This window comes from Mustela putorius, unplaced genomic scaffold, assembly GCF_011764305.1.
Source record: "Mustela putorius furo isolate JIRA1106 unplaced genomic scaffold, ASM1176430v1.1 tig00000196_pilon_pilon_pilon, whole genome shotgun sequence".
NCBI classification, from domain to species: domain Eukaryota; kingdom Metazoa; phylum Chordata; class Mammalia; order Carnivora; family Mustelidae; genus Mustela; species Mustela putorius.
The window spans coordinates 9,696,588-9,720,122 of record NW_025421310.1 but is presented as its reverse complement, the minus strand read 5'-3'; the positions used below and the strand labels follow the sequence as shown (position 1 = coordinate 9,720,122).

The 23,535-nt window shown below is 46.5% G+C and overlaps 1 protein-coding gene across 2 annotated transcripts; it reads right to left on the bottom strand.

Moving 5' to 3' along the window:
* Positions 1 to 6,138: 6,138 nt before the first annotated feature.
* On the bottom strand, positions 6,139 to 16,406 carry KLK13 (kallikrein related peptidase 13). 2 transcript variants are annotated; one of them, XM_045077435.1, is made up of 6 exons: positions 16,281 to 16,406; positions 15,725 to 15,811; positions 11,610 to 11,799; positions 11,140 to 11,408; positions 9,943 to 10,079; positions 6,139 to 8,463 (listed from the first exon to the last, which is right to left on the bottom strand). In XM_045077435.1, exons 1-6 carry the CDS (start codon positions 16,321 to 16,323, stop codon positions 8,275 to 8,277), a joined length of 915 nt encoding a protein of 304 aa, XP_044933370.1. In that variant the 5' UTR covers positions 16,324 to 16,406; the 3' UTR covers positions 6,139 to 8,274. The 2 variants fall into 2 exon arrangements, with proteins under 2 accessions (XP_044933370.1, XP_004767210.1); XM_004767153.3 differs by lacking the exons at positions 15,725 to 15,811; positions 16,281 to 16,406 and having other exon boundaries at positions 11,610 to 13,131.
* Between the last annotated feature and the right edge of the window lie 7,129 nt (positions 16,407 to 23,535).

Genomic DNA, 23,535 nt, shown 5'->3' with positions numbered 1-23,535 from the left:
AGTGCCAAGCAGCATGACTCCAAATGCATGTTTGCCAGCAGACAACAGGGCCAGTGAGCAGGACAGCATGATGAGAAAGACCCTGTGGTGGTCATCTCGATGCCTGTTCACAGTGCCAACTGTGGTCACCTCACAGAGTCAGGAGGGACCCAGAGCAGAGGACCAGATGAGTGGTGAGGATACAAGATGGAGTGAGTAGGGTCTGAGAACAGGTTGGTGGTGTGTGTGGAGCATGTCAGTCTTGACATGTGGGCCAAACTTCAGATGGAGGAGTCCATCCTCTTTCTGTGGATGGACAACAACATTATCCTTCACTATCTCTTCTCCAAAAATCCTGATCTGGGCCTCCCTCCCTGTCTACCCACCCACAGTCTGTCTGCTTCTTTTGTCTTGTCATTGACTTTGGGTTTGTATGCTCATTGCCCCCGTGATAATGTGATTCAGGATAAGAAGTATGTTTTTGGGGGCGCATGGGTGGCTCAGGTCATGATCTCAGGTTCCTGGGATTGAGAGACTCAGAGATTCCCAGGACTCTGAGAGTCCCGCACTGAGCTCTCTGCTTAGTGGGGAACCTGCTTCCCCCCTCTCTCTGTCTGCCTCTCTGCCTGCTTGTGGTCTCTCTCTCTCTGCGTCAAATAGATAAATAAAATCTTTTTTTTTTTAAAGTTTGTTTTTGGTCTAAGTCCTCATTCCCGGCAAAGTCTAAAGCTCTTGGAATTTCCTAAGAAAGAAAAAAAAAGTGTCTTTTGTCATGTGAATGCACCTAAGAATGGGAGGAGATGGGGGCTGCAGGTGGACTCAATCACCAATAGACAATGAGTTAATTAATTGTGCCTATGCAGGGATGCCCCCACAAACACCCAAAAGGAGGGGGCTGCAGAGAGTTTTCAGGTGGTTGAAGGTGCGGAGAGAATGGCACACCAGACAGGTCAAGGAAGCTCCTTGACAGATCTTGCTCTACGCATCTCTTTTCACCTGGCTGCTCTGAGTTTTATCCTTCTACAGAAACCAATAATCAAGTCAGTAAAATATTTCTCTGAGTTCTGTGAGGTGCTCTGACAAATTAATTAAACTCAAGGAGGAGGTCATGGAACCCTCCAGTCTGTATAGCACTTGGCCAGGACAGGTAAAGAACTTGGATTTGAGACTGGCATCTGAAGGCAAGGGGTGTGGGCAGTCTTGCCTGACTGAGCCCGTCATCTACACGTGCAATCTGACACTACCTCCTGGTAGATAGTGTAGTTACTATGAATTGTGGGACAACTGCTTGATGGTGTTGGAGAACCCCACCCCCACACACTGGGATTAGGTATGAAACCAATATCTCTATTAGGCTCAAAAGTCCAGCCCAGCCCCTCATAAAAGGAATCCCAGTAGGGAAAGTGGCTGGCTGAGCTTGGCCTGGACCCTTCAGACAAGAGGGGAAGAACTTCTTAGCCTACGTCTAGTCTAGGAGCTGACATTTCCCCACCTGGCACCTTGGGAGGAAAACAAAACAAAACCAAACCAGGGGCTTGGCCCGCCAGGCCAATGCTGGTAAGCATGGTTATGCCTCTGACACACTCCCCGGGATTTCAGTCCCTTCTCCAGTCTTTTCCAAAAGACTTTTCCAGCTCCTCCCTCAACAACCACAGGTTTTCCTAATCCCTCCCGTGCGGGATCCCATTGTTATTAAAATTCCCCTGAGCAAAAACAGGAAGAGGAGGGCAAGTGGCTGCAAAATCCCGGGAGAGGGAGGGAGGCGGAGGGGCGCGTGAGAAGCCTGGCCACCTGGCTAGCCTTCCTGGATTAAGGAAGGTGTTGTTGGCAGGCAGAATCTCCAACTCAGGTATGTCATTATTTTTTGTTCCGCAGGAAAGATTTGGGCGGCCTCCTCCCATTTTCCCAAATCCCCAGCTGGCTGCTCCCAAGTCATCCAAGGCTGGCAGCTCTGGCTCGGGGGCCTTGGAGACAAATCATCATAACTATTTTGTCCGTGAGAACAATGACTGCACTAATGGGAGCACCGCTCAGTAATCACTCGCTCAGTGCCAGGTGCTCTGTGTGCTTATCACATATTAATGCAATTAGTCCTCCCGAAACCCCTCTCACTGTGTAGGTGCTATTTAAAAAAAGAATATATTTAGATCTAAAGCCTCGGGTGTGGAGAGAGGAATTCGCTGGTGGCACATCGCTGTGAGTGATACGTGCAAGTCCTTCTTTGTTTTCCTTATTCCCCTATTCCCTTTGTCGCCTTCCCCTTCTGCTATTGTCCTCACCATTGTGCGTCTTTGCTGTTTCTTTGGTACTGTGTGTTCCTGCCAATGAGGGAACAGGAGGCTGTCTTAGGACAAAGCACAAACTGAAACCCGGCTACCTTCCCCCACCCCCACTCCTGGGTGGGACATATGTGACCTTCTTTAGGAATCTTCCAACTAAATGTTAATTAATACCTTGCTAGAGGGAAAGACCTTGACAATGACAGGGACTCAAGGTCTCTCGGTATCTTGTAGGTCCCCTTTAGCAATGAAAGTTCTTTTGAAACCTCCCTTTTTCCTTACCTCCCCCAACCCCACTGTACATAACCTGCCACCCCTCACAACCCCAGCGCAGCAGCTCTTTGCCCACGGGTCCTGTCCCATGCTTTAATAAACCACCATTTTGCACCAAGGATGTCTCAAGAATTCTTTCCTGGTGTTCGGTTCCAGACTCCACGCCACTGAACCTCACCTGTATTCTAAAACTACATCACTGCTGTTGTCTTTGTTACTATCCTTTGCTATTGTTTCTTGTTACTGTATCTTTGCTCTTATCATTGTTGCTATGTATCCTTTGATACATAGTATGTATACTACACATACTGTGTATTACATAGTAATGTAACAAAGGATACATAGTATGTATGGTATACATTCTTTGTGTATATCCTTTGTTAAGGATACATAGTATATATAGTATACATACTATGTATCCTTCGTTACATACCCTTAATTAATGTGTACCTTCTGCTCTTGGGTTTTTTACTGCACAGCTTTTTTATTTTTCTTAAGATTTTATTTATTTATCTGACACACAGAGATCACAAGTAGGCACAGAGGCAGGCAGAGAGATAGGGGGAAGCAGGCTCCCTGCTGAGCAGAGAGCCCTATGCGGGGCTCAATCCCAGGACTCTGGGACCATGACCTGAGCCGAAAGCAGAGGCCTTAACCCACTGAGCCACCCAGGCGCCCGTACTGCACAACTTTTTAAACACTATGATGTGAGTCACATAAAATGTTACATTTTTAAAAATTAAAAAGGTAAAGTTAAATACACGCAAGTAAAGTTCACAATTTAAGGTGCATAGTTTAGTAGCACTTAATACATTCATGGTGTTGTATATTTTTTCTATTAGCATGCATTCTTACCAAGTATATTTTATGTGAAAAATGCTATGTAGAGTTCTGTGTAGTTTGAATTTATTTCAGCAGTATTGTGGTATACAGGTTTTCATTTTTAAGTTCAGAACTATGCTTTTGTTTTCATTTTTAAAGAAGGCATTATTTACCTAAATTAAAATCCATTCATATCAGGCATTCCATTTGATGAATTTCAAAAACTGGACACTATCAAGCAACCTCCACTATAATCAAAACATAGAACAGTACCTCTCACCTTCCTGCCCATCCTTAGGCTACCCTGCACTCCTTCTGCAAAAGCTCTCCCTCCCTCCTCTATCCCCAGGCTCCCACTGATCTACATTCTGCCACTGTGGTTTTGCCTTTTTTAGACCATCACATAAATGTTTGGCTTCTCTCACTAATATAATGCATATCAGAATCACCCGTGTTTTTGCATTTTCCTGACAAGAGTTCATTGCTTTTTACTGCTGTGCAGTATCCCACGGTGCTGATGTACAACAGCCCACATCCATTCACCAGTTGTTGGATATCTGGGTTGCTTCCAGTTTCCGGGTTATTCCAAATAATGTTGATGTAAACATGCATGCACACATCATTGTGTGGGCATATGTTTTCATTTCTCTTAGCCAGACACCTAGGAGTGGCACTGCAGGATTCATACGATGTGTATGTTTAACTCTATAAGAAATTGCCCAATGTTTTCGGAAGTGGTTAACCCACTGTGCATTGCCACCAGCAGTGTTTAAGCCTTCCAGTGCCGCATATCTTTGTCAACTCTTAATATTGTCAGTCTTTTTAATTTTCACCATTGATTGGTATCAAGCACTGTACCTTTAAGATTACGATCACATGTGGCCATCCATAGGGCTCTCCACCTTCTGACATCTACCCCCCTCCCTGCCCCACCATGAGTGGGTGCTTAGTTTTCCTCTAATTCCCAGCACAACAAAGAGATGAGTGACAGACACTTCATGTTTGCCTCTTTGTGATCTGCATGATCATTGTCCTAGGATAGACCTCAGGAGTGGCACTTCTGGGTCTGAGGGTGTACATAGACTTAATTCAGCCAAGGAGTGCCAAATTACCTTCCAAGATAACTGGACAGTGTCTGTTCATACCAGCTGTGCGCTCAAGTATTGTTTCTGCATCCCTGCCAATACATGAGTTACTTCACTTTAAAGATTTCTAATCCATCTAATAAACATAAAGGGATTGTTACTTGCTTTTGTGTTTCTTAGATGACTAATGAGTACGTACACCTTTCATCTTACCTTCCTGTTTGTTTCCTCTGCAAATCTATTCACAGCCTTGAGTGTCCTTCTTGTTTATGTGCAGGATTTCCTTGTACTTTTTATTTTATTTAAAGATTTTATTTATTTATTTGAGAGAGAGAATGAGAGAGATAGAAAGAGCATGATAGGAGGGAGGGTCAGAGGGAGCATCAGACTCCCCACTGAGCAGGGAGCCTGATGCAGGACTGGATCCTGGAACTCCAGTATTATGACCTGTGCTGAAGACAGTCGCTTAACCAACTGAGCTACCCAGGCACTGTCCTTGCACATTTTAGATGCCAATGCCAGGTCAGTATTACACTTTGCAAGTATCTCCATCCATTGATTTACTTTGTCCTTGTTGTCTTTTGTTGAACAGAAAATCCTTCATCAAATTAAACCATTTTTGCCTTATGATTAGTCCATCTGAAGTTTTAAAGTCTTTATTCACCCCTGAGGCACAGAAATGTTCTCTTCCATTATCTTCCATTAGCTTTATGGTTTGACCCTTAGCTTTTGGGTCTTTATGCAATGTGGTGTTAAGTACCAGTGTTATACCCATTTGAGTGATGGGAAAACTGAGGCACGGAGAAAGTAAGTTATAGGGTTAAGTAAGTGGCAGAGCTGGAGTTCACATCCAGGCAGCCTGGCCTCAGAAACTCTGTTCTCAGCTGCTACTTCATGCTGCTTTCCCACAGAATGAGAAGTTGATGTGGGCAGGCTTTAAATGCCAATCATTCTCCTAACAACCCAGAGCAGTAGGTCCTGTTAGTACCAGAGAAGGAAACAGAGACTCCCCAAAAGCTAGTTTCTTCCCATCCAAAACCAGATCCTTCAGACTCCACTCTCTGTGCTTTTATTTATTTATTTTTAAGTAATCTCTATATCCAGTGTGGGCCTTGAACTCACAACCCCAACATCAAGAATCTTACGCTCAACCAACTGAGCCAGCCAGGAGTCCCCAGCCTGTGTGTGTGCTTTTAAACACTAAACTACAGTCTGTGGACTGTATCCTTCGTTACATACCCTTAATTAATGTGTACCTTCTGCTCTTGGGACACCAAAGGATGATGGCTTCCTCCTTTGGAGAGATTACTTGTTCTTTGCACAAGTGGGTCCCTCTGACTTTTTAGGTCTTCAGCCAAATGCCCCCTCCTCCGAGAAGCCCTTGCTGACTGCCTGTGGGAAACAGCCTACCCTCTTAATTGTCTAACTCGAAACCCCTTTAGATCCTTCATGGATAACATTTATTATCACATAGAAATACTCACAATTCAGTTATTTAGTTTAGTTGTTGATTTTCTGTAAATCCCCTGAGGGCAGAGTTTGTTTGTTTGCTTATTTATTTATTTATAAGATTTTATTTATTTATTTGACAGAGACAGGCACAGCAAGAGAGGGAACACAAGCAGGGGGAGTGGGAGAGGGAGAAGCAGGCTTCCCGGGAGCAGGCAGCCCTTTGTGGGGCTCCATCCCAGGACCCCAGGATCATGACCTGAACCGATGGCAGCCGTTTAAGGACTGAGCCACCCAGGTGCCTCGAGGGCAGAGTTTATTGTCACTTGACTGATAAACAGTTCAAAACAAAAACTCCCAGTATTTCTCTGCATCTCTTCCTAACAAAATTTCCCCAGTTTTAGTAAACAGCAGCTTCGTTTAGTATGCGGTTGCTCAGGCTGAAGCATTGAGGTTTCCTTGGCTGTCTTTTCTCTCACATTCCTCATCTGATGTCAGCACTGTCCAACAATCTCTTCAAGCAGATCCAGAATCTGCCCCCCCCTTAACTTCTCTTAGAACATCACCTGGTCCAAGAAACTTCACCTCCTGCCTGAGCTCCTGAAGCGCAGTCACCTCCACACCAACCTTTTCACCATTTTCCCAAATCAGATGTGCCAGGCTGGCTCCTGCCTCAGGGCCTTTGCATGGGTGTTCTCTGCATGGGGTACTGCTTCCCAGATGTGCACTTGCCTCTCTCCCTTCATCCTTCCGTGTTTTTGTTTGTTTTATTTTTTGCTTTTTAATGTTACCACCTAAGGTCTCTTCCCCAGACCAACCTATTTAAAATAGCAATTCTGGGGCATCTGGCTGACTCAGTTGGTAGAGCATGTGACTTGATCTCAGGTTTGTGATTGCAAGCATCATGTGGGCATGGAACTTAAATAAAAAATAAAATAACTCCACTCACTCTCCCAACCCAACATTCCTTATCCTTTATCTCTGCTTTTTTTGCCATGGTTTACATTGCCACTTCAGTCTATCTCCTTGTTTTTTGTTTTAATTGTGTTTCCTTTCAAAGAACATGAGCTCTATGAGGCAGAAGTTTTATCTAATTAACTGTTTAGCAGCTGTGTCTGCAACAGTGCCTGGTGATAAGTGCTGGTATTTGGTAAATAAAGTATTTACCAGCACCAATACAACAAATAAAGTATTACCAACACCCAGGAGGGTGCCTACAGATGGTCACCACAGAACAAATGCTGAAAAAAGTAACTTTTGTTGTTGTTGTTGTTTTAAGTAAGTTCTGTGCCCAGCATGGGGTTTGAACTCAGGACCCTGAGATCAAGAGTCATATGCTCTACCAGCTGCGCCACCCAGGCACCCCAAAGGTAACACTTTTTTAGACACTGAAAATTTGAGGGGTTGTTGTTGACACCCTAAGGTGATATTCTATAGAGAACCATGCAAGTAATAATAAGGGTGGAAATGCTTGACATTCATCATAACAGTGCTGTGAGGAGAAATGATGTGCTCCTTTTACAGATGAAAAAATATAGAGGGGCGCTGAGTTCTGTTTTGTTCAAAGCAGGGACTTGGTGACTTGAGCATTTAGTCACTGCATTTGGGGTCACTGAACAAAGGTGCTTGGTGGGGGAGAGAAAAGGACAGGGTACTTGGCAGCTAATAGGGTCTAGACATGGAGGCCCCCTGGGTACTGAACCCTAAAACACCAATCTTGTGTACTATTTTTTGTAGGCATAGGGATTCAGGGACAGGGAATACTGGCAAAGTGGGGGATAGGACACGTGGAAGACCCCAAACTATGTGAGAATGAACTTCTATGAGGATTTAATATTAGCTGTGATGTGATTAATCATTCAGATGCACCTAGAATATTGTTGGGGCAGATTCTGGACACAAGAGAATATTTTCAGTATGAACTATCACGGAAGTTTAGAACCTTCTTGAGCACCAAACAGAGAAGTGTCTAGAATGTTGGCAATAAATGAATATTTGAAGGGGTGTAGAATGTTGTCAAGGACGTTCCATTCACAGGACATGAAATATGGTTGAAATGGGCCAATGCATGCATTAAGGGTGTCCCACAGACAGAACATTCAGATGGCCATCTGGGGTTATGCTGACAGCAGGAGTCGTGGAACACTGTCCAGGTTGGAATGTTGAGGACACCGAGGCGTTTCCGGATGCAGTACCTGGGACACCATGATACCAGGAGTGACTGGATGCTTCTGAAACACGAAACATCCACTGGGATCGGACACATTGAGAACACGGATCACTGGTTAAGTGAAACTTTGGGAGGGGCCGAGAAGGGCTGGGCTAATGGGGCAAAGGAGTGAGGAAGGCACGCAGGGAGGAAGGAGACAGGTGAGCCAACCTGGCTTTTATTGTGGGCTCTTCGTCCATTTCTGCTCCTGAGTTCTATGTTTTCGAATTGTGTCTCGGATCCATAGAACATACTGAGAGACTCGAGTGTAGACACCAGGCCGGTTGGGCTGCCCGCATGGGAAGTCTCCCCAGGAGATGATGCCATGGAGTGTTCCGTTACAGATCAGGGGGCCCCCGGAGTCGCCCTGAGTGGGGGAAGAGAGAGAGGTGGGGTCCTTGGTGGAGTGAGAGAGAAACAGGGAAGACAAGACGACAAACACGGAGGAACGGATTAACACCGAAAGAGAAACAAAGAAAAATGGAGCTGGATGTGCATGGAGACCAAGATTAAGAGGCTTCTCTCTCCATGTTTTTCTCTGCTCCTCAGTCTGTTAGAGTGGTGACACGTCACTTTAATACCCACTCCTGGCTCTCTGGCACTCCTACCCCACCCCACCCCCACCCTGCTGTGGCTTTATGGTTCCCTGGCGCCATCTTACTACTGAGTAAACTCATCCAGGTCTGTATGTGACATATGTACTTCCTGTACTTCCACTTCTCTGCCCTGGACCCAAGACAGACATCATCGATTAGTCAAGGCACACATCATTAATTCATTCATCATTCTTTCCTACTGACCGAAAAATCAATCTCAGGAGCCTCCTCTATTGGACATAGGTTTTGTTTCTTGTGTTTGTGGAGGTTTTCAGCCATATAGTATCATTTCCCCTTATTTTGGGAACTGCCTCCTGATTTTCTGTTTTGGGGAAAGGCCCCTCCCTTTACCTCAATACTTGTTTGTCCCTGCCCCTTCCTGACCCACATAGTCCCATGACAGACTTGGTCCATCAGAGAATCGCACAGTCCTGGTTAGAGTGACGGTTCAGGACACATGACCTGAGTCAGACTAGTGAGACTCATACTCAAAATGCTCATGTAAACCATTGGAAAATTCTTTTTAGTCAAGTAGCGTAGGAGGGTGGGATGTAAGCCCAAAGCTGCTGGGGCCATCTTGCTATTGTATGGGAAAAGCTTATTTGAGAATGAAGACAAAAACAAGAGAGAAGAGCAGAGTTGAAAAGAGACAGAGTCCTAAACACATTATTTGTGCACCTGGATCCATCTGTACCTGAAACAAGACACACCTGGAGTTTTCCGTTACAAAAGCCAGCGTGTCTTGCTTAAGCTAGTTGGATGGGTTTCTGTCACTTGTAACTGAAAGAATGCCAACCTTTATGAATCTCAACACAGGAATCTGGACAGCCACTGTCCACCAAAAGCTGAGGCTTACAGTGAATTATATTCTCCCGCCACAGGTACTCTCTTTTTATCTTGACCCTCAGTACTAGAGGAAATGCCATTTTAAAAGATTGCTGCCTGGGCATCTGGGTGGCTCAGTCATTAAGTGTCTGCCTTTGGCTCAGGTCATGATCCCAGGGTCCTAGGACTGAGCCCCACACTGGGATCTCTGCTCAGTGGGAAGCCTGCTTCTCCCTCTCCCACTTTCCCTGCTTGTGTTCCCTCTCTTGCTGTCTCTCTGTCAAATAAATAAATAGAATCTTAAAAAAATTAAAATAATAAAAAGATTGCTTCCCCTAAGGCTAGAAGCAAGTCCTTTCCCCTCAGCATCTGTCCCCACCTCCATCCTCCTGGCCCACGGCAACCCACTACCCCCTTGTTCTCACCTCGCAGGAGTCCTTGCCGCCCTCCTTTGAGCCGGCACACAGCATGTTGGGTGTGATCTTCCCTGGGTAGACTTGACAACACTCCTCATCTGAGCGTAGCTGGATGTTGGCACATTGTAAGGTTTGGGGGTAAGTCACTGGGGAGGAGAGAGAGGAGGGTCTAAGGGTGTCTGTCTAGGACAGACTATGAGGTGGGAGTTAAACAGGAGAGTCTGTAGAAAACGGATGCAAAGGGGATGGTGTTGAAGAGGTAGAGAGATGGAGCATGTGTCTGGGTAAAGTGATGGAGGAGGCAGGTATGGAGAGAAACAGGAGGGAAGTGGAAGGGAAGATGGAAAGAATGCATGCAGACTGGGAAGGAAAAGCCATAGAAAGTCGGGAGCCGAGGAGAGGGACGGTGGGAGATGGTGAGACAGAGGGCCGGGGATGGGAAGAACAGGGGAGAAAGATGACAAGTCAGGGAGGAAGAGGGAATGAGACAGGAGGAAGCCTGTGCACAAAGAAGGAGATGCAAAGGGCCCTTGTTGCTATAAGGATCAACCTTCTATTCATGCATGTGTCCTTTTTACACAAAGGATAAACCTACATTTCCTTACATTTAACAGATCAATACCTGCCGAGATTTCAAATTTGCAAGTCACATATTTATTTAAATATATTTATGTATAATTTATATAATACAAAATTTATATGCAAACATATTTAAATAAATACACAAATAATAGAATTTATGATTTAGAAAATCTGTATAATCTGTATATACAAATGCATAGTGATATATATTTATATATACATGTAAAATATGGCATATATTGCCATATTTGTTTTTATTAATTTATATATTTAGATAAAGGATATATAGGTTTATATGATAGTTGATCTATGACATATATAATCTATGACTTTACAACTCTATGTACATTTATATAAGGGATATATAATGTAACTTTATACATATTTACAAAGGATATAGAACTATGTAATCTATACATATAACTTTATAGACATTTGTTAAAAGGATATATGTAACATAACTATATTTATAAATTTATATTTATATGGAGATAGATAACACATATATGTGATATATAACATATAACTATCTGTTGTTATTTATATTTATAAAGGAATCCTCCTCCAGCCTTCCCTCCCATTTCTGTCCCACTGACCCCTCAGGCCACCTGTAAGGCTGCCTACCCTGGGGGCTGGTGGTGGTGCCCCAGCCAGACACCCGACAGCAGGTACCAGCGGGGAGACAGTCATTGTGGGAGAGAGGCAGGACACGGATGTGGCTCGTGAGCTGGACCGGGGACTGCAGCTCCAGAAGCATGATGTCGTGGTCATGGTTCAGGTGGGTGGGGCTGATCTGGTATTGAGGGTGGGGGATAGAGCGGACTACCTCCCTCACCTGCTCTCCGGCCTCCACACGCCCCAGGGCATGCTTGCCCAGGTAAACTCTGTACCCTCTGTGGGTGCAGGAAGGGGTGATTAGAGAGGATAAGCCCATCTCCACCACCTTTCTCCTCTCCAGACATCTTCCACACCTCAACTCCAATCCCATTCCCAACCAGCATTAACTCTGACCTCATCCTCTATCCAGATCCACTCCCCCACCACCCCAGTCCCGTTCTCGCCCCAACCCTCATGCTGCCTTGACCCCCACATACTCCTTCAGACAGTGTGCGGCAGTGAGAACCCATTTGGGGTGGACCAGGACTCCCCCACAGAACAGGCGCCCCTGCACTAGCAGGGCTGCCTGCCAGGGCTGAGAGTGGGGACGGCAGGTGTAGCCACCCGGGAGAAACCCGCTGGTCCCATTGGAGCCGTTGAGAATCTTGGGATATTCCTGTGAGATGCCTAGTAAAGAAGAGAAAATGTTAGGGAATTGGGATCCAGAGGGAAAGGAGGAGCTGGGCTTGGGGAGAGGGTCAGAATTTTGCTCTGGATGACCAGGAACTGATGATTCATTTGTCGGCCTCTGGAAGTTGCTGTCTTCCATGTAATGGAGATGAGTCAGGGCAGAGAGGTGATGATTTCCTTTTCCAGGTAGGTGCTAACTCCTTTGGGGGTTCAGAGTTCCCTGAACAAGGAAGCTTCTGATGGGTAAGCAGAAGCCTGACTTTCTCCTCACCTGCATTTCTTCATCCCACCATGGGTATGGATTTCAGGAGATAAGAATGAGGCTGACCTACACATCTACGTAGGCACTAAGTATGTATCCATCCTTCCATCCATCCATCCATCCTTTCAGTATGTATTTACTGGGTAGCTCTATGGCTTTAAACACAACCCATAACCTAACTGCTCAAATTCAAACTTTGCAGGACTCTTATCATCTGACCCTTAAGAGCCCCCTTGCCCCCATCTCCAACCTCTCCCCTTCACACACCGTGTTCCAGATTCATGGACCCATTCTCCAGACACAGTTCTTCATCTAGTTCTGTGCTGCTCAATATGACAGCCACTAGCTCCATGTGGATATTTAAATTTAAATTAATGCAAATGAAATAAATTCAGTTCTTCAACCACACCGGTTACACTGGACATGCTCAGCAGAGTCCCATGTGGCCAGAAGCTACCATATTGGACAGGGTAGACATAAGACATCATACACAGGAAATATTCTACTTGATGGCACTCAGAATCGACAGGTTACATGTCTGTGTCCCTCTTGACTCTGAGAGCTCAGCTCAGCTCAGACAGAAGCCATCCCAGATTCCTGGCCACCTGGTCTAATATTGGCCTCCCCAGCCCACTAGTCACTCCCTGTTATATCCCCCCAAGCTGATTTTCATCAGAGCCATGGTCACTATCCATTTCATTTCTCTTTATATTTGTTTACAATTCATGTGGCTCTTTACTTTTTTAAAAATCTCCCCAGCTTGACTGTAAGCTCCATCAGCAACAGGCACCTTATCTGCTTTATTCAGAGCTATATCCCCAGGACCAAGCACAGTGTCTGGCATTGGAGGAGACACAGAAGTTGACAACCAGAGAGAAAGCCCAATCCTAAAGGTACCATTTTCTGGCTGGGTGCTCCTGTACAAACCACCAGCCTTAGCTTCCTCAGCTGTAAAATAGGAAAACATCTCTCAGAGCACCTGGTTGGCACGGTTGGTTAAATGTCTGCCTTGGGCTCAGGTCATGATCCCAGGGTCCTGGGATTGAGCCCTACATTGGGCTTCCTGCTCAGCGGGGAGCCTACTTCTCCCTTTCCCTCTGCTTGTGATCTCTCTTAAATAAATAAATAAATAAAATTAAAAAAAAAAAAAAAAAAGGAAAAGAAAACATCTCTTATTGGGCACAGTACCTGGCATAAAGCAAACACTCAGTAAGCAGGGACTGTTATTAATTATTAGCTACAACAGGAGGTCCCCAGCTCAGTGACTAGCAGGTTCTCCTCCTCTCTGGGCCAGCTGCCCCACCTGCATAAGGATTAGCTCAGTGGTTCTCACAACTGGGGACAAGAGTCATTGGTGGGCACGAGGTCATTTTAGGGGGTAGAGAGATGAGGCTGAGTGACATCAAATTGCAGCCTTGGGAATAAGAGTCACTGTCCAGTTCTCCTCCAGTATGAGTCTGTTGAGAAAGTCTCATGATGGGGCTACTCTGCTTTTACCACCTCTCTAATCCTTGCTGAGCTCACTTTCTTTCCTTCTTTCTTTTCTTTTCTTTTTTTTTTTTTTTTTTTTTTTTTAAGATTTCATTCATTCATTTATTTGTTGGAGAGAGAGAGAGTGAGAGTATGCGCCCAAGCAGGCAGAGTGGCAGGCAGAGGCAGAGAGAGATGCAGGTTCCCTGCCAAGCAAGGAGCCCAATGTGGAACTCAATCCCAGGACCCTGGATCATAAGTTGAGCTGAAGGCGGAGGCTTAACTGACTGAGCCACCCAGGCGTCCCCTGAACTCTCTAAAACCAGGAAGCAGAAGCCTTTACCCAGCAACCTAAAATTTATTAAGTTGAACCATCTATAGTCACTGTTTTGGGGGAGGTCCCAAAGGGGACACTACTGACGACTGGAAATGTCAGATGGTCCAACCCAAGAAACATGGTTTTTGTTAAATTGTGCAGCATGCATTTTTTCCTCTTACCTTTTACTTATAGCAAAGGAGGTTCTTCTCCATGATAAAATTTTTACTTACAGTATACTGTAAGTTATGTGGGGCACCTAGGTGGCTCAGTCGGTTAAGCATCTGTCTTTAGCTCAGGTCATGATCTCCAGGTCCTAGGATTGAGCCCACATAGGGTTCTTTGCTCAGCAGGGAGTCTGCTTCTCTCTCTCTCTCTCTTTCTCTCTGCCTCTCCCTACTGCTTGTTCTTGCTCTCTCAAATAAATAAATAAATAAATAAAATCTTAAATATACTGTAAGTTAAAAAAAAAAGTTGATTCTAAACAGACCATTAGATCTAAAATAATGAAGACGGTTGCCAGAACCTGGTCTAGGATGCTGGAGACAGGGCAGGCAATATGGAGCCCATCCTGACTCAGGCGTCACCAGTGTCTTTGGGGCAGGACTTGGTGTCTCAGAGTCCCAGGTTTTTAGGTGTGAAACTGAAGTTAATTATAGTACTCCTACCTCATAAGGCTGTTGAGGGCTCCAGAAGATGCATGTGGAGCTCCTAGCCCAGGGCGTGGTACCCAGGAGGGGCTTGGGACACTGGGCACAAGTCCTGGGAGTGGTGCCAAAGGAGAGAAACCACCCCACCTTCAGGCCAAGGGTGGTGCCCCGTGCCCAGTGCCAGATGCCCGGGGACTCCTCCCTCCTTCAGGTCTCAGTTCAGGGGTCTAGTTCTTTGGGCTGGGGCCTTTCAGACCAGGAGCTTATTGTATCTCTAGGCTCCTGGCTTGGCTCCTTGAAGCCATCACCTCCTGTCACAGTTGTAACTAATTATTAACTAATTATTTGGGTAATTGTTTGAATAATGTGTGCATCCTTCCCCGCTAGGCTCTGGGTATTAAGAGCAGGAACTGTGTGTGCTTGTATAACACCCAGCACAGTGCCTAGTTCAACAGCTGTTGGTTAAGTGGCTGGTTGGTTGGTTGGATGGATGGACGGTTGATGATGCCTGAATGGGGTTTCCAGAGAATATACCTGCAAAAAGGCAGGAGAAATCTTTGGGACTGACTTAGGGTAGAATCAGGTATGGGGTCACATGGATGTTTAAAGGAAGGACAAACTGGAAGGTTCTGGAAGGGGCTGAAAATGAAAGAGTGAGTACTTCTAATAAAGTAACAAGGCTAACTTGCCAGCCCCTTCTATCTGCTGTGCACTAGCTTATTTTCATATTCACTACAACCTTTTGTAGTAGGGACGTCTATGTTCTCATTTCACAGATGAAATAAACAGAGAAGCTAACTTACTTGCTCATTGCTAATTTGTACCTGAATCTCACTCTTTTCATGCTCTCAGGAAGGCCTTGAATGTGAGGGAGGCTGCTGAGGGACCAAGGGATGCGGGTGGGAGTGGGCTTCCCAGTGCAGAGGCGGGCAATCAGGAAAGGGGCTGGTAGGGAAGATCCAGGAGACTTAAACATAGAGCAGCCCCCCCCCCCCCTGCAGAGCTGGGACGCCCCAGGAAGGAGCCAGGGATGGTGGGCTCACCCCGGCGGGAAAACCAGGTCATGCAGGGACAAGCAGGAAGCTCTCGGGGGCTGTCCCCACAGGACCCGGCCCCGAGTGGGCGGTAGGCGGAGCTCCGGGCTCCCACGCCCCCTCCATCTGGCCAGACCCCTCCTACCATTGTTCCGGCGGCCACCCCGCCTCCACCCCCGCGCATTCTTACCGCCTGACAAGGCCACCATCAAGAAGGCGATCACCGCGGCCAGGGGCCACATGGCAGCTCCGGGGTGGGGAGCAGGGCGGGCGGGGCCTGAGAAGTTGGGGGGGGTGGTTAAGGGCTGGCTGAACCCCCATCTCTGCCCCACCTCTGCTCCTGTAATCTCTCCTTCACTAAGAACCTTGGCCCTGGAATCTGCACCCCTTCTCTAATTTCCATCCTCCGTGGGGAGCCCCAGTAGGGAGGTAGGAGGGGCTGGCGCAGCGTGCGCCCGCGTTCACCGGTGCCCTCCAGCGAGCGGGTGCCTCAGTACCCTCTCCCGCAGCTTTCCGCCCCCTCGCTACCCTCTTAGGGTCGTCCCGCGCACCTGGCCTCAAACAGCTTATCTTTCAGCGCTGTTCACCCTCGCCAGCTCTGCAGATTTCTGTAACTGAACCTTTGGCTTCCCTCTCCCCATCTCTGACTCAGCTGTTCTCCCTCTTCTCCTTTCCCTCCTCACCTCTCCTTCCTCTCCCCACTCCTCCCCTTTGACGCTCCCGCCCCTGCCCCAGGCGGACCCTACCTCGGTAAGAGGCCCGGGTGCGGAGCTTCGCCGCCAGCTGCATCCAACTTCACCCGGACCCATGGCTTTTAACCCCTGAATTCCCTCCCCCAGCGCCCTCAGCATTTCCCTGTTGCTGGCCTCCCCCTCTCCACCCCCAATGGCTCAGCAGGCTGCTGCCAGACACCCCCCAAGCCTGGGCTTGGCCCTTCCGCTTGGGGCGGAGCTTCCAGGACGAGCTAGGACCCAGATCTGGCCCCGCCCAGGCCCCAGTTGAACCCACTGTGAACTTCGGGGCAGTAGAACCCACCCAGAGGAAAGGGAAAAGCTATTTCCTTCTTCAAACCCACCCGAAATTCCCATGACTCTCCCTAACATCAGTTTTTTCATCCCACTTTCTATCCAACCCCTGTGCGTGTCCTTATACCCATCAGCTCCCAGATGGCCGTTTTCCACCTTATTCCTATCTCCCTCATTTTAACCATACTCCCTGCGGTCAACCTGTTCCCCAAACTCAAGACCATCAATAGACTTATCTCAAGTTTATCCAGACATCAAATCCAACACATCCAAATTGCAGTTCCCAGATTCATCTCCAGCACCAAAGCCATGTTGCAGCCCTTCTGAAAAAACTCAGGGATGCCTCAATTTACTCCCACTATTCCCCTTCCCCTACTAGGGACCATCAGGGGCAAGAAGGGAATCTTTCAGATATGTGGTTAGAACGTCAACTGTACTTGGACCTAGATGGGGCCTGGGGAAAGCAATATTTTGGGTGAATGGTCTTTTAGGAACAGGCCAGTTGGGGTGAGGGAGTCCATGGGGATGTAGGTGGACAGGAAGCAGGAATCGGAAAGCTGTAGGGGTCAGGATGATGGGAAAGAGGAAGGAGGAAGAGGTGGCGCTTTGGGAATGAGTAGGTGCCTCCTGGAACTGTGACTGGGTGGGGCCATGAATTAATCCTAGGGGGTGGAGGGGGCAGGATTAAAGATTAAGGAGGGCAGAGGTGGGGTCAGAATTTGGAAGAAAGCCAGGGATGGGGATCAGATGAAGTTTGGAGAGAGAGCTGTGGTGTCATAAGGATAAGGGATTAAGATGGGCAGAGAGAGGGTTCATATCAAAATTGGTATAGTCCATACTGGAGGAATTTAAGTTTGGATTTAGGGACCAAATCTAGTGTCAAAAGTAAGTTTTTGTTTTTGTTTTGTTTTGTTTTGTTTTGTTTTAAGATAAACTTTTAAAAAGCATCTAACCATGATTCTCATATGCATATATATATATGATAAACATCAAATATTTTGATTTATTAATAAACAATGGAGCTGTTAAGATATTACAAAGAACCACATAGGTAGAGGCAATAAGGAATGCCGAAATGAATTTATAAATAGATACAAAACTCGTTTATTCTACATCGGTGGGGGGAGGGAAATTGATTATACTTCCACCTGCCAAAACTCATTTGCACAGTATGGACAAGCATGATTTGCATTGCTATCAGCTGTCTATGATTTATGGAGTTGTAAAGTAACTCAAAGACAATAATAGAAGCAGAGACCCCATAAAATCAGATAACCCATTTAATTTTCCATCAGAGACATCTGTTGGGTCCATCTCAAAGTCTTTCATGTTTTTCCCTACATTAGGAACAAAAGTTTATGGACAGGTTTAGGATGGGTCTGATGGTAGCATTTGGAATGCAGGTGGGCTTGGGGAGAAGAGGCACAGGGAGAGGATGGGGTAAGGAGTTGGTTTTGAGGATAGGAGTTCTGGATGGGAAGGATCTGAGGATAAAAATGTTGATGGAGTCCTATTGGGTTGGGGTTAGAGATGGAGCCAAGAATGAGGATGTGGAAGGGAAGTGTTGAAATTTGACTGAACTGTGGAGGGGGGAGATGGTAATAATGAGGACTAGATGTGAGGTTGAGTGTCTGTGGGTTTTGGTGGGAGTGGGCTGGTTCATAGCTATGAGTTCCTTTCAAGGTGACAGAAAGAGCATTGTCTTTCCCCACCTTGAAATTCCCCCCACCTCACAAGGTTGGCCCCAGAGTGGGCACTGAATTCACTCTTTTTGAGTAGTGTTGAGTTCAGGTTGGGTGGAGGGAAGATGCAGGAGGAGAGGATGTGGGTTAAGTGAGGTGACTGACAAGCTTGTGTGGGAAGTTAGGGTACTTAGGCCCTCTTGTGGCCTGTGTCCACACTTCAGAAAAGCCTTCCGTGCTGGGAAGGGCTGGAAACCTGGAGTGGGGGTGGCTGGCTTTGGCGTTTGCTTTGGGATGAGTATGAGGTCAGTGATGACATTAGGCCTGGACTTAGGTTGGCTGACTCACATTGAAGTGAAGTCATTGGTCCACCAAGAGTTGGCTGCATTCCACCCCCTCACTGGATCAGTAAGGCAGCTGGAGTCCACAGAGGGCAATGAGCTGCCCAAATCACACAACTAGACCAAATGCAGGTGTACTGGCTCATAGATCAGGGTCTTTCCCCCAACAGAGGGCAGAGCTGGAGAAAGGACTAGAAAAAGAGGCAATGTCCCTAGTGGTTCAGAACTGAGACTGGAGCAAGACTGTTTAAGTGGCATGAATTAAAGTGACATGGCCACTCTGTGCCTCAGTGTCCCCATTTGCAAAATGGCGCTATCAACAGCATAGGATCTCCATGCCTCATGAGGAGGGTTAAATGAGTTAATATTTGAAGGTGCTTAGATGAGAGCCTGACACAGACCAAGGGCCACAAATGTGCTTGTTAAGTAAAGCTGGAAATGGAGGTAGCCTGAGGTTTCTGGAGGCCCCACCCTTGCTTGGCTTCAAAATGGGGTTCTTTGTCAAGCAAGGACTGGAAGTTCTGGTTGGAAGTGCTGGCTGGGATGAGAAAGTTGGTCCCACACCCAGGCTCAGAGGAGAGGCCCCGATGCAAACCTGAAGGGAGGGGGAGACAGAGAAAGACACTAAGGGATAAAAACAGAGAGACAGAAAGAAAGGGTGGGTGGGAGAGGGCAGAGGGAATGCAGAGGGAGAGAGAGGCATGAAGATGGAGAAGTCTAGCGAGAAACTGGAGTTGCGCTCTTGGAGCGAAAGGTGCACACGGAGTGGAAACCTATGAATTCTTCTCTAGAGCTGGGTTCATGCTGGGAAGGATGTCACCCTAGTCACCATCTTTCCTGTGTAGCAACAGCAAACCACTTTTCACCCATCAGAATAGCAAAAACTAGAAAGGTCAGTCTTGCCACCTACCTGTGTCTGTGCCCACATCCTCTGCCTCCTCTCCTATAGACAGAGCCCTCTACTTGTCCACTTGTGCCTGATCTCCCATCCCTCTCACCTTCCTGGGAACACTGTTCCAGCCAGCTCTTCTGAGCTCCCTTGTCTGCATCCCTTTTGTTCTTCCCCAGCCAGCAGTCTCATTAACATAGGAACATGCTGCAATTGCTCCCATGTTTCATGAAAGGAATTAAGAACAAGAAAGGAAACCTCTCAACCTTCAGGCTCTCCTTCAGCATTTTTTTTTTTTTTTTTTTGGGCTGCATTTTGTTTTCCCCATGAATACAATTCTTTTCTAAAAAGTTGGCTACACTCACTGTCTGCAACTCCTGTCCTCCTGCTCTCTCTTGAGCCCACTCCATGCAGGCTTTCTCCCCCACGACTCCACCAGCCAGACCCATGTCAAGGGTGCCAGTAACTTTGGTGTTGCTGAACCCATCTTACTTGAGTTATCAGCAGCGTTTAACAAGTGGATCACTCCCTGTTCCTTCAGAGAGATTTTTTCTCGGCTTCTGGGACACTTCACCCTCCTCCTGGTCTTCCTCATAGCTCAGTGGCTGTTCTTCACCCGCGTCTGGTGCTGCTTTCTCCTGTCCTGTCTCTACATGGCGGAGTATCGCAGGGCACGGCACTTGGTCCTCTTCTCTCCTCTGTCTACACTCACTCCCTCGGTGATCTCATCAGGCCTGGTGGTTTTAAATACCATCTACATGCTGACGACTCCCAAATTTAAGTCTCCAGCCAGACCTTGCTCCTGAACTCTCAACTTGACATACAACTGTCTGCTTCACATCTGCAGGTCCAAACCCAAGCAGGCTCCTCTAGCAGTCTTGATCTTCTCCATCGGTGGTCTCTCCATTGTTCCAGTCCTCAGAAGTGAAAACCTTCGTCTCTCCTTTGGATTCCTTTTCTCACACATCCATCTTATTATTGAACCTCGTCAGCTCTGCCTTCAAAATAGATCCCAAATCAAACCATTTTTCAACTCACCCTCCACCTTTGCCACCTGGGCCCTCCCAGCCACCGTCATCTCCCACCCTGGATTTTTGCAAATTTCCTATCTGGGCTCCATGTTTCTGGCCTGTCCACCTACACCCTATTTTTGACACAGCAGCCAGAGTGACCTTTTAAGAGAATGTGTGTCAGGGCAGGTCAGTCCTCTTCTCAAAATCCTACCTCCCACATTGCTCGGAGTGAATGTCCCATTTCCTGATGGTGGCTACAAGTCTCTAGACATCATCCACCGTCTCTTCCTGCCAGCCCTTCTCATGCCAAGCACCCTCTCAGAGCCTCGTCCAAGCCACATGTCTGCATAGTTTCTTCCCTTCTTGTCCTCCTCTCTCTGAAGAGTTTCATGACCACTGTAGCTGGGAATTCCCTAGACAGGTTCAGCGGATCACTAGAAGGACTCACAGAACCCAGAGAAGCTGCTATACTGGTGGTTTCAGTTTATTACACGTACAAATACAGCATCAAAGAAGCAGAGGAAAATGGTGCACAGGGCAGAGTGTGGGAGAGCCCAGCCATGAGATTCGGAATAACTCACTCCCGCATTGCTTCTTTTCCCAGCAGCGATGTGTGCTAACACATGCAGGGTACCGCCAACGGGGGAAGATCCCCTGAGCCTTTGTGTTCGGGGTTTTCACTGGGGGTCAGGCACATGGCTGTCCCCTTGCATGGCTGACGTTATTCTCTAGCGCCTCCAGAGGCCAAACAGATACAACATGCCCCAAGGCTTCTACCATGTTATTTTTATTAGGAGAGACAATCAGGCATGAGGAAGGCGGGTCAACAAAGACACTGTTACGGGCAGAAGAACTGGCAAGGGCCAAACCTTTCTTTCTGTACAGCTTTTGGACAACCCAGGCCTGCCGAGTTAACTCACAACCACCTACTTAAAATTCCTCCTTTGACATTCTCTATCCCCCTTATTCTGCTTGACTTTTATCCAAGGCACTCCCATCTATAATACTTCGTTTTTTACTTATTCATTTATGTATTTCCTGTGCGCCTCTCCTTTCAAAGTGAGTTTCCTTGGGGCAGAAGTGCTTATCTGTTTTGCTTATCTGTCATAAAATGCAATGACTATTTGCTGGGTGAATATTCAAAAAATATTGAACAAAGCCAAATAGTCAATAAAATTCAATGAATATTCATGTATGTTACATGCGGATGTGACTTACATTTGCAGAATGAATTGAAAGCATTGCTGAGGGTGTGGGCAGACAAGAATCCTTCTAATCTAGACAAAAACCTGCCAGTTTTTGGTGCAATTAATCAAGAGTGGGCCTTCTGGTCCAATGATCCCACTTCTGTGTATATTCCAGAGAAGTCTTCTATAGGGACGTAAGGGGCATATCCCCAAATAGTCATTGCACTATGGCTTGGGTAGTGAAGGGAACCCAAGTGTCCATCCTTAAAGAACTGGGTAGTTAAATGTGGTAGACGTCTATAGTGAGTTGGTCCTTCTCAAACTTTAATATGCTTTGTGTCCCTGAGGATCCTATTAAAATGCAGGTTCTGGTTCATTTGGACTGGGGTGGGGCCCAAGACTCTGACCTCTACATGCTCCAGGTAATTCTGGTGCTGATGTTCCCTAGACCCTACTTTGAAAAGCAATGGTATAAACTAGAGTAGTGCTCACCAATGGAAGTTTGTGTGATGGTGGAAATGCTCCATTTATCGATACTGTCCAAAATGGCAGCCACTAGCCACATACAGTTACTGAGCACTGGGAATGTGGCAAGAACAGCTAAGGAATGGAATCTTAACATATATTAAATTTAGCCAATTTTAATTTAAAAATTAAAGGAGCGTGTGTGGCCAGTGGCTACCATATTGGGCAGTGCAGATGGAGAACACTCTAGCAATGAAAAGCAATAAATTAAATGAGCAAATGGCAACATGGAGAGGTTGTTAACACAGTGTTTGGTGGAATAAGATCTTATATTTTATACCTCAACCTTGGGGCACCTGGCTGGCTTAGTCAGTAGAGCATGTGACTCTTGATCTCAAGGTTGTGAGTTTGAGCCCCATGTTGGGCATAGAGACAACTTAAAAAGAAATACCTCAACCTGACTCCTCACTGACACCTGCCTTCCATGTACCCCATATAATCAAACTTAAGACATTGGTGATTGTATTTGCACTATTATTTTGCATACCTCTGAGACAGAGAAAGAAGCTGTCAATTAAATTATGATATAAAGCTAAGATACTAAGATGCCTCCTGATTTCAGAACTGTGAAAAATGTGAAGCAGCGTGCATATGAGAAGCAATAAAGTGTGGTACTCAACCATCACATTGGGGGGGACAGTTGGGAAATCAGGTTAAAGTAATCTTTGATTGAAACTATTCTTATTTAGCTTTTTGGATGTAAGCTAAGAATCACAGCATAGGCTGTGTCTTCACCTCACTAGGGCCCACATCTATCCCAGGACACAGCTGCTCTTGTCCCGTTTCCACCACAGAGCTTGTATGCCTGCTACATATGAGAGCCAAGGTGTGTCTGCATCCCTGGGACAGAAGGTACAGCCTCCATGTCCCAACAATTGTTGGAGCTGCTGTAACCACGTGGGTCCCAGATCCATCACCTGAGAACTCTCGGGTCCTGTGCTGCCCCCCACAAGAGAACAAGTGAACACTGGTAAGACCACACTGGCTTCTACTCCAGCTGAGCTCTGCAGTATCCCAGCGCAGAACCATGAGGAAACAGATGCTAGGATCATTGGGTCATTCCTAGGCAGACCTGTCCTGTGCTGTGCTGGTAAGGATTTAACCAAAAAAGTTTTTACCATTTTATGTGGTGTAAATACTCATCCTTGGGCTGATACCAACCTACCAGTGCAATGTCACTAGGCACAGCATTGGAAAGAGATGTGAAGAGCTCACTGTTACAGGTGTAATACAATAGACAAATATAACTTCAAAGAATAAATATTAGTGAAAATAATTAGGAATTGATGAATGTTGAGTATTTATGGACCTTCTTTTTAATATTCATATTTAACTGTAA